Consider the following 10,567-nt stretch of genomic DNA (forward strand, 5'->3'; position numbering starts at 1 on the left):
AAACTTCAGACTGTCCAGTCTCTACTTCCAGATTCGGGTTCCACCACATGGCTAATCGTTAATCGCTGTTTAATCCTATGAAGCTGGAATAAATAAAAACAGGAAGCACAAAAGTTTCTCTATACAGCATTTCAAATCGGGAAGATGCGGAACCATTTTTGTCTCCCAGTTGGGGCATGACAAAAAAATTGCGACCCACTTCATTGGATGTTGAAAATTACCATATTTACCAAAATATAAAACTGTATTTTTTCCCTTTGAATAGCCTAAAAAAGACCAGTTGTCCTATAGCTAGCATCTAGAGTTACAGATGTAAACAATTCCAACAGGTTAATTATTCTTTTGTACTGTCACTCATGGGTTGCACGGGTGTCAAGTGGTTAGCATGCAGACCTCACGGCTAGGAGACCAGGGTTCAATTCCACCCTCGGCCATCTCTGTGTGGAGTTTGCATGTTCTCCGGGTACTCCGGTTTGCTCCCACATGCTAGGTTAATTAGCGACTCCAAATTGTCCATAGGTATGAATGTGAGTGTGAATGGTTGTTTGTCTATATGTGCCCTGTGATTGGCTGGCGACGAGTCCAGGGTGTACCCTGCCTCACACCCGAAGCTGAGATAGGCTCCAGCACCCCTCGACCCTTGTGAGGAAAAGCGGTAGATAATGAATGAATGAATGAATTTAAATTGACAACTGTTTGAGAACTACTGGAAATAAATGTATATAAAATATATACACGCAAATAAGGGTCTTGGAAAAAAAGGGTCGGCTTATATTCAGGTTCATTTTCAAGCAATATCCCAAAATGTATATCTACTAATTTAAAGCCAATGTTTGTATGAAATACTAAGACTGTAGGCTGGAACTGGACACATAATCACACTATGGTAAACCTATGGGAGAATGTTAATCCCCACTGGAAATGTTGCAGTTTGGTCACCCTGGACAGATTACAGATTGGATACAATTCCTCTGTATGTTGCCTGAGCCTGAGCCACAAAGGGGCTTTGTTGTGCCCACAACAAAAACTCTCTTCATTGGGCGATTCAACACTTGAAGTCAAACAATTGTACAAGCAACGGAGAGCTTAGTACGGAGCTTCACCCTGCACCACCGCCATTTAGCAAACATTGTTAGTGCAATGCTACGTCTAAGGATCTTGGACCTGTGACTCAAGTATACCAGAACCACACAAAGTTGGACCGTTTTTAAAGATGGAGATGCAGCACAGTCCAAAACCAGTGGATTACCAAGTGGAGGAAGACGTAATGGCGTCGCAGGTACTGGAGATCATTTGCGGATTCGGGAATGAGAACGTTCAAAACCCAAACCCAGAGGAGATAGATGTGTGGTCAGTAGAGGAGGGGGATGACTCTGTGTTCTACAGCGATGAAGACCAAACCCAGGAGAACATGAAAGCAAACAGATCCTGTGATCCTGGTCGATGCAGGCGTCTTTATAACAGCGAGGTGGCCGGTGTTGATGCTCAACCGTCGGAGAGGAGTGAAGGTGCTCTGGAGGCGCTGTGGACGGAATCAGAAGAGACAGGCGAGGGTCTCCAGGCTGTGGGAACTGAGCCGAGTTGTCCGGAGATGGAGACCCATGAAAGCGATTCGTTAACCTGCAAGCTAGGAAGATCCGAGGACAGTGTTTCATCAAATGAAGGTATGTACGCAATCAAAATAAGCAGTTAAATTAATTGAGAATTTCGAGAAGACATGTATCTTTCATTACATGGAAGAGGAGCAGACACAAGCTCCGGGCGTTGAACCATTGCATGTAGAAAGCGTCTCTAACCAGCTTGGCTCAGGCTCCGAATCGGAAGACGCCTCCAACATGGATGATCCTGATGTTCCGCAGTTGGACCCCGTACCTGGCTACTCCACTCTTCCTCTGTCAAAGAAGTCCCAGAAGTCCTTCAACCATCTCATAGCCTCCAAATACAGCTCTGTCTCCTACCGCAAGATCCGACGAGGAAACACCCGACAGAAGATCGAGGAATTTGAGTGCATCATGATGAATTTGTAGTTGCTAATTCACACTTTTTTTATTTTTCACCTCGTACTTCGGCACGAGATAAAAAAAAAACTTAAACTATATTATGAAAGCAGGAAGTGAACAAATGTAACAGTTACTGATTGTAAAAGTACCAGATGGAGGGGTAGGATTTAATAAGCTTTGCTTCTTCCTACTCCTTTTGGACATGTGGAACTGTGAACTGATTATGTGATGCATTCAATTGTAATCTGATGCATGTTCAAATGAAATTAAACCATTAGCATTTTAGTTAAGAGTTGGACCTTCTGCATGAGGCGGATTTATGATGCTAACCAATGCTCCATTGCGTTTGTGTCAATATGGCAATACACTCAATTTAGTTTAAAATATTTTGATTGATATGGTTAATATTTTGTATATTCCTGCTAAATATGTATTAAAATGCATTGCTCTTGATGATGCATAAATCCACAGTTAACCAGCTCAGGGTTTTAGATCTTAATGTTGAATAATGGATGTGAAATAAACACATAACTACCATTTCAATTCTGCCTTTGGTCATTTTATTTGCATGTTTTTGCAAAATATTCTATAGAATATCACAATTAAAGGCCTCCCTCTAGTGACAAAATAACACAATGCAATTCCCACCACCTAATAATGCAGCCTTTAAAACCACAGTTGTTGTACCTGAAGTAAACACCTTAAAAACAGCTATGTCCATAATTGCTTAACATGTTTTATATCAAGTATCAGTTTAATTAATTCACAGGAAACACGAGGCACATAATCGCTGTTTAGTAACTATGGTACTTACTTTGGAGTGTATCAAATGTGCAATTCACGTGAAAAGTATATACAGTACACAGGCAATGGGGTCATAAAGAAAGGGATGTGGTCATGAAAACATTGCACATGTAAACAGGCTCCAAGGAAAAGACCTGCAGCACAAATTAGAGTTGTTGAGTCTCTTCACTGAGAAAAGTAGTTTGTAAACGTCCATTTCTGAAATAATGTTTTGGCATCGCACGGGGCGAGACGAATTTGGTCACCCTGAGGGGCTGCTTCCAGGCACATGTGGTTGGGAGAAGACTCGACGACCATGTGCTCGGGCTAGAAAAAGACAAACAAGACACCTTGTTATTGTGTTTCCTTTTACCATGCAAAGTACTCCATATATCAAATATGTTATTATTATTATTACTAAAGAGTAAATACTACACCCTAAAGGCAACCTACCAGTTCAGAGTTGGAAGATTTGTGAAGCCAGCGTTGTCCATCATTAGCAGGGTCACATGACTCCATAACTAAGCTGTTATATTTGACCTCGGGTGCAACACACAAGTCCTGCTGGCGGATTTGCTTCAGCCACGTGTAATTAAAGTGCTGACGCTGTGGAAAAAAAGTACAAAGTAGTTTGAGGTACTTTAAGTGAACATTTTCCACATGCGGTATAGTATACATGCTTTGAGTTTTCGATAGCAAAATCAAACCTACCTGGTTTCCTAAGTCACAAATCATAAAGGAGAGAGAACCTTTCTTCTGAGTGAGACATTTTCTTAACCCCCGATTGAAGACCTGCAATAAATCCAAGTCAATCAAAGTTGCATTCAGTATAAACTAACCCTGCAAAAATGAACTTACAAGGCCTTTAGCTTTGACCAACGGAGCAACCATCTCCGGATAGACGTTATCCAGGTACCATTTGAAGCTCTTGCACTTGAGTCTGTTCCTCAGCTCGATCAGCTCGGTGAGGTTGCCCACGTCCATGACGCTTTTGTCCAACAGGTGGTGGTTGTCATGGCCGTAGAAAAGCTCCTTGTACTCGTCCAGCCAGACTTCGGCCACCCTGGCCAAGTTGCGCTCCACTGTCCTACGTTTGTCCTTTGGGAAATTATGTGGGCTCTGTTTCCGGAAAATGTGTCCCACTCGAGAGCAGGGGATGATCTCAATTTCACCCCCACACATCCAGATCTGTTCAGTGTTTAATAGAAGGGAGACATTATTTGAACAATTTCTGTATATGTATCAGGGCTGTCGATCGATTAATCGCGATTAATCACATTTGGGGCCCACAGTTAACTCACAATTAATCACATTTAATCACAGCTATAAATACATTTTTATAATAAGTAGGGGAAATCTCTGTTGAATCTCTTTATTTGATCATGATTAATCACATTTTTGTCCAGTTAACTCACAATTAATCACATTTAAATCAGAGCTATGAATAGGTTTTTATAATAAGTAGGGGGAATCTCTTTGTGGAAATCTCTTTATTTGATCACGATTAATCACATTTTGTCCACAGTTAACTCATGATTAATCACATTTAAAACACAGCTATAAATACGTTTTTATAATAAGTAGGGGAAATCTCTGTATTGGATTGCGATTAATCACATTTTGGCTGCAGTTAACTCATGATTAATCACATTTAATCACAGCTGTAAATACGTTTTTATAATAAGTAGGGGAAATCTCTTTGTGGAAATCTCTTTATTTGATCACGATTAATCACATTTTTGTCCAGTTAACTCACAATGAATCACATTTAATCACAGCTATGAATAAGTTTTTATAATAAGTAGGGGAAATCTCTTTGTGGTCAATGATTTGATGTGCAACTACAACGATAATTACATCAAATATTATGTAAAAGTATATCAATTTCAGAACTAGGGGCATTATTTCAAACAATACAGTCAGAAAGCATATTTTTTGTATTACTATTTTTCTTTATAATTAGCATAGTAGCGCTCAAGCTCATCCACAAATGTTTCTTTTTTAAAACCCATTAAAATACATAGAAATTAATAATTATATTAAAGTAATTTAAATTATTACAATACTGTAGCTATGAATTCAAAATCCCACCGTTTTTTAATGTTTAACGTGAGCTGCGATTTGTCCTACTTTTTTGTCATTGAACGCACCATCAACGTTGGTCTGCTGGTAATAATGCATTATCGGAATAAGTTGTGCTTGTATATTTCTTAGCCATCTTTTGTTAAGTTGCTCTGTAATGATTTTCGCCTTCTAAGATGACACCCTGACTGTTAAATAATAATTCAGCTGTGTTGTCTTTTTTCTGTGTTTTGTTCTTTACCTTAAAGGAAATCTCCATGTTCTCTCCACCCCACACTTCCAAGCCTGGATCGTAGGCGCCGAGTTCATAGAAGTATTTCCTGTCAATGGAGAAAAGTCCTCCAGCCATAACGGGACATCTGCGAGATTTAAACAAGACTTAAAGAAGACCTACATGCAATAACTGTCACAAAATTAACAGTGTAGGAGGGTGTCTGGGTACCTGATAGGATCAGCCTCGGTCATATTCTTCTTCTTAACGTACTCATTGGATAGAGTGCTCCAGTGAAACTGCAGAGGCCATTTGAAAATGCCTCTTTGGAAACTGTCAACCTTCTTATAACTAAAATGGGGATTTAAAACAGAACCATACAGTAAAAACGACCCCTTCAAAACATCCAGTTATCAGACTGACTGGTGTCACCTCATATCCTGGTCATCGATGACATCGATGACTGGACAGGACACCTTCCTGCGATTTAGGTAGACCCGCTCCAGCAGAGGCTCCAGCCAGCCCACGTTGCATTCAATGTGCGAGTCGAGGAAGGTAAGAACTTCACCTAAGTGCAAAGCAAACATCCTGTTCACAGCTGTAACTACGTTATGTTGACATTTGACAGACAGATGCCGGTGTTCAAAGTACTTCCTGTACGATGCCAAAACCAGGACACACCTTTTGCAACAGCTGCTCCAGCCAAGCGGGCCCTGATCAAGCCGTAACGCTCCTTCAGGTGAATGATTCGGACTTTGGGGAACCGGGACATGTACTTGTCGAGCTGATCCTTTAGGTAACCTGCATTGGGTTATGAAAGTTCAGAGGTCAAACTCCAGCATAATTGACAAAATTGGAAAGCAAACAAGGTGGAAACAAGGTTGCATATTCTCCCCATGCATGCGTGAGATGCATTCAGGGTCACTCCGATCATCACAAAAACAACATTAAAATGCATGTGTGCATGTGTAAATAAATAGGAAGTGGATATTCTTATCAGGGGCTGCACAGCGGACGAGTAGTTAGCACGCAGGCCACACAGCTAGGAGTCCCGAGTTCGATTCCACACTCGGCCATCTCTGTGTAGAGTTTGCATGTGGGTGCGTGGGTTTTCTCCGGGAACTCCGGTTTCCTCCCACATTCCAAAAACATGCTAGGTTAATTAGCGACTCCAAATTGTCCATAGGTATGAATGTGAGTGTGAATGGTTGTTTGTCTACATATATGTGCCCTGTGATTGGCTGGCTACCAGTCCCGCCCGTGTACCCCGCCTCTTGCCCGAAGACAGCTGGGATAGGCTCCAGCACCACTGCGACCCTCGTAAGTGGTACAAAATGTATTTGTGTAACTATATGTTTATTATTGTGGTCCATTTTATGAATATGTATTTCTGTATAATTCCACTTCATCATACTGGAAACCAACATGAAAGGGGCAAAATATTAGGAACACCCTGCAGTCTGACGCAGTGCAGTTCTCTTTGGCCCCATGGTGGGTTATTTTGAAACCGTAATCCTTTTTTTTTGGTCAATATGGTAGCACGAGAGGCCTCACAGCTAGGAGACCCGGGTTCAATTCCACCCTCAGCCATATCTGTGTGGAGTTTGCATGTTCTCCCCGTGCATGCGTGGGTTTGACTCCGGTTTCCTCCCACATTCCAAAAACATGCTAGGTTAACTGGCGACTCCAAATTGTCCATAGGTATGAATGTGAGTGTGAATGGTTGTTTGACTATATGTACCCTGTGATTGGCTGTGGCTGGCAATTGGAAATGTCACTCAAAACTAAGCTTGCTACATCTCCTGTTCTGGACGACATTAGGTTGTGTAGGTGTACCTAATGATGTGTCTACAAGTGAGCCACCTTTACCTTTGGTGCTAAAGTCGTCCACAAGAATGATCTCCTTGATGAGGTGTGGCGGTGATCGATTGAGTACGCTGTGGACGGAGCGCAACAGGGTGGACCACACCTCGTCCACAAAGCAGAAGATCACACTAGTGGAAGGCAGGTCATCGTGGACCACATTGTGGGCGCAGCTGGAGATCGGTAAGTCACATAGAATACGTCAGCTTTGATGAGCAGGGTTATCGAACCGCTAATGTACGGATGGGACTCACATGTCAGGCCTGGTGTCAGGAATGGCTCGGTCCACTGGGATCTGCTCGCTCACGTAGACATTAAAAAATCCCTCATCCCATCGTTTCTTCACCTCTTTGTCAATGTCGCTGGACATGGCGACCGCTTGGCCGAACTGGCCGATGGCAGCGGGGTCTCTGGGGGCATCAGTCACATCGAGGGACAGCACCTGATGGACACCTGCTTTTATGGAGACTGCTGACTCTTTTGATAACATCTCAGTGTGGTTCTCCTTAAATACATGTGTCTTTGTTGTAGGTGTGTGTGTTCTTTCAACTGTAGGTTCCTTCTTTGTATCCTGGTTTTCCTTGGCCTCATCTTTAATATTCTGTGCAGTCTTCATCAGATTGATTTCTGCATCTCTTCGCCCATCAACACTATGCTGGGTTCCTGCAATGGCGTCATTCTTTACTGTGTTCTTCTCCAATAACAGTGCATCATTCATAAGTAAATCCACAGGCTTTTTAGCAGGAGCCACTCGAATCAGTGTTTGATTACTGTGATTGTCTTGCAAATTCAAGTTCTCTTCCGCATGTCTTTTCCCCCCTTGTGTGTGGATCCCGGTCTCAGACCTAAGCCAGTCTGTGTACTCCTCCGGAATCACAGGCGTGTCCATCCTCGGCACAGGGAACCTTAAGTCCCTATTCTGGTTCACTTTGGCCTGCTGCTTAAGGAGCTTCTTCTCCCTGATCGCTCGCTCCTTCAGCTGCTGAAGGTTGAATTCGCTGAAAGACATTCGGAGAAGAACAACGTCCAGCAGGAGCCAAATGACCGAAGCCACGAACACAAACGTCAAAACCCGCCCACTATCCCGTAAGTACCTTGTTATCATCCTTGTGTCCTTTCCACACACAAAAAACAACAAAAAATTAAAACAAAACAAACAAAAAAAAGCTGTACTGATCTTAGTGGGTGGAAACTCTATTCTCAGTTCAAGTTTCCTTCCCACCGAGAAGTTAGCTACCTGCGTGGCATGCTACTAGTAAGACGTTGAACCTTGTCACAGCAAGATCTACCTGTCCGGCGACTAACTTTTTTCACATTACCGCCTGCTGGCGTCACATAAACACCGCTGTCAAAATCAAGTAAACTTATTTCCCATTCAGATTTCTCCACGCAGAGGTTTCCACGCCACTCCACTCTGATTGGACAAATGGCCCCACATAACAACAAGCTGGAGGAACACAACAGGAAAAGAGCTCTGAATTTCAAAATAACACAACGCATACCGAACAAAAGTGGGCCTTGGGTGTCTGATAGAGAAAAGAGAAAAGATAGAGAAAAGGCATAACTTTTCAAATATAATTACAAATAAATCATTAAATTGTGTTTACCCGTATGTAGTTCAGTATATTAGCAGAGGAGCACGACAGGAAATGGTACTACGTTTTTAGACTGAACTTGCTAGGGCAGAACCGGAAACGCCTGGTTTTCAAAGTACAATTCACGATGTGATAGTAATATTTTATAAGCTAATTATATTTTTGCACGATTGTGAGTGTAGAATTCCACTTCCTCACACTTCCTGGCTGTGTTGCGTGTTCTCATGTTACAGATTCCAAATCACAGCTAAACCTGATATATTAAACAGTAGTAATATTAATAGCTCATTTGTTTAGGTATTATTTTTTTGCCTATTTCGTTCATTTCTACAACACTGATGAGCAACAACACATAAGTTTTAAGTTTAAGTAAAATGTACGTGATGTCACAAACAAATACTAACGATTTACAAATAAATGAAGACTTATTAATTAAACAACACTTCCGCTTGATTCTCTCTATTTTGCACCGTGATGTTGACTTTGTTTTAGGGCTGGACGGAAGCGCGCAAAGAATGTTGGGACATGATCGGCCACGAAGGTTGGTTTGAATGCAGACTTCTTACAACTATAAACACAAATGTACATTCATGACAGCTAACATCAGTCATTTTATATGCCGCTTATCCTCATTAGGGTCGCGGTTATGCTGGAAACTATCCTAGCATGACTTGCTAATATGAATAGTTAAACTGTCAAAGACAAATTACCGATGTTTTTTTTTTAAATAATGAGCTGCAACAAACATGAATTTGTGGAACCGACTATGGCTATAAAACTATCTCTTCAAAGCATAAAAAAATCTACCCATCTTCTTCCGCTTAATTGAGGTATAAAGTGTTGTATTGAAGTGAAACTATTTGTTTTATTTTGAAAACAGTTGTACTTGAGGGCAGCTCTTGTGCAATCATGCACTCAAATGTCCACCAGATGGCGCACTGTGACTTGTACAGTGCCACGAATGTTCCCACTCAAATAGTGGCATGAATACAACTGGTGGTACACAAGCGCCCTCTACTGGTATGACTTTAACACTGTAAGACAGGTTTGCTATAATATGTCTTTTTTTCCCTGTCACTTTTACACAGTGAAAACACAAATTAGAAAATGTAGTAAAATGAGCAAACTGTTTTAACTCATCAGGTCTAAATGGTAAATTACACCAGATTACATACTTTTTGTTTAAGCAAGTTTAAATCATTGGTTCTTTGTATTACTATGTGTTTGTATGACTTTCAGTCTTCATTGTGGGTGGAATTCCCCCACGCAACATCACTTGAGCCACAGTGGTTCAGCGGGGTCTAGTGGTGGGCAAAACCGTTCATTTTAGTGAAACGGATCATTCCGGTTCATTCAGTTAAAAGATCCGTTCATTTCGGTCAATTGGTCATTAGCCTGTGATCTCCCTTAGTGGTGTGTCGGTCATGAACGAACGGGTGAAAAGAACTAATTCAATTCATGACCGACTGTCGGCCGATGAGTGTCGGTTCTGCAAAAGGAGCGGTGAACTGACTCTCAAACCAATCAGAAAAAAGCATTTGACGACTGAACGGGTATTTTAGATGCGGTGACCTCGTTCATTCCGTTCACAAAAAAACTAGATCTTTTGACCCATTCATTCATGACTGACACACCACTATCGAACTTAAAACAAACTTATTACACTTTTACACAAAAATATTTGAACAATTAAAATGGATTGTGGTCAATATGAGAGTCAAACATGCAAACAAATTCTTCAAAATCAATATAAAAAACAAAGCTACTATATCATAGAAACAGAAAATCAATGTAATTAATATAATATGGACACGGTAAGTGATATGTGTATCATTAAACGCAAAATAATAAACGCTAAACTCAGTTAAACTAACCAAACAAAGAATCCGCATACACACACACACACACACACACACACAGAGTACATATCAGATATATGCAGGCACACATGTACAATCCCATTTGTAAAAGCCATGTTAGTGCAGCCATTAGGCAGTGATTAGTGAAGGCGGCCACAGGTTTTTTCTCTTCAT

The 10,567-nt window shown here is 41.3% G+C and overlaps 2 protein-coding genes across 4 annotated transcripts; one reads left to right on the plus strand and one right to left on the minus strand.

The window, feature by feature from the left end:
* Positions 1–671: 671 nt before the first annotated feature.
* On the plus strand, positions 672–2,607 carry LOC131136269 (ermin-like). 2 transcript variants are annotated; one of them, XM_058082942.1, is made up of 2 exons: positions 672–1,664; positions 1,783–2,607. In XM_058082942.1, exons 1-2 carry the CDS (start codon positions 1,214–1,216, stop codon positions 2,025–2,027), a joined length of 696 nt encoding a protein of 231 aa, XP_057938925.1. In that variant the 5' UTR covers positions 672–1,213; the 3' UTR covers positions 2,028–2,607. The 2 variants fall into 2 exon arrangements, with proteins under 2 accessions (XP_057938925.1, XP_057938924.1); XM_058082941.1 differs by having other exon boundaries at positions 676–1,664; positions 1,741–2,549.
* On the minus strand, positions 2,552–8,399 carry LOC131136268 (polypeptide N-acetylgalactosaminyltransferase 5). Of its 2 annotated transcripts, XM_058082940.1 has the most exons (11): positions 8,034–8,399; positions 7,194–7,937; positions 6,946–7,112; positions 5,758–5,877; positions 5,509–5,644; positions 5,308–5,427; positions 5,107–5,224; positions 3,642–3,971; positions 3,495–3,575; positions 3,237–3,389; positions 2,552–3,110 (listed from the first exon to the last, which is right to left on the minus strand). In XM_058082940.1, the coding sequence occupies exons 1-11, from the start codon at positions 8,042–8,044 to the stop codon at positions 2,970–2,972; spliced, it is 2,121 nt and encodes a 706-aa protein (XP_057938923.1). In that variant the 5' UTR covers positions 8,045–8,399; the 3' UTR covers positions 2,552–2,969. The 2 variants fall into 2 exon arrangements, with proteins under 2 accessions (XP_057938923.1, XP_057938920.1); XM_058082937.1 differs by having other exon boundaries at positions 7,194–8,399.
* Between the last annotated feature and the right edge of the window lie 2,168 nt (positions 8,400–10,567).

Source organism: Doryrhamphus excisus, chromosome 9 (genome assembly GCF_030265055.1).
Source record: "Doryrhamphus excisus isolate RoL2022-K1 chromosome 9, RoL_Dexc_1.0, whole genome shotgun sequence".
Lineage (NCBI taxonomy): Eukaryota > Metazoa > Chordata > Actinopteri > Syngnathiformes > Syngnathidae > Doryrhamphus > Doryrhamphus excisus.

Coding starts and splice junctions, on each gene's coding strand:
- LOC131136269 (XM_058082941.1), top strand. CDS start 1,214: ATGGAGATGCAGCACAGTCCAAAACCAGTGGATTACCAAGTGGAGGAA. Junction 1,665..1,740: donor CAGTGTTTCATCAAATGAAG/GTATGTACGCAA, acceptor ATTACATGGAAG/AGGAGCAGACACAAGCTCCG.
- LOC131136268 (XM_058082937.1), bottom strand. CDS start 8,044: ATGATAACAAGGTACTTACGGGATAGTGGGCGGGTTTTGACGTTTGTG. Junction 5,645..5,757: donor TGGAGCAGCTGTTGCAAAAG/GTGTGTCCTGGT, acceptor CTTTGCACTTAG/GTGAAGTTCTTACCTTCCTC. Junction 3,390..3,494: donor TTTGTGACTTAGGAAACCAG/GTAGGTTTGATT, acceptor TTTTTTCCACAG/CGTCAGCACTTTAATTACAC.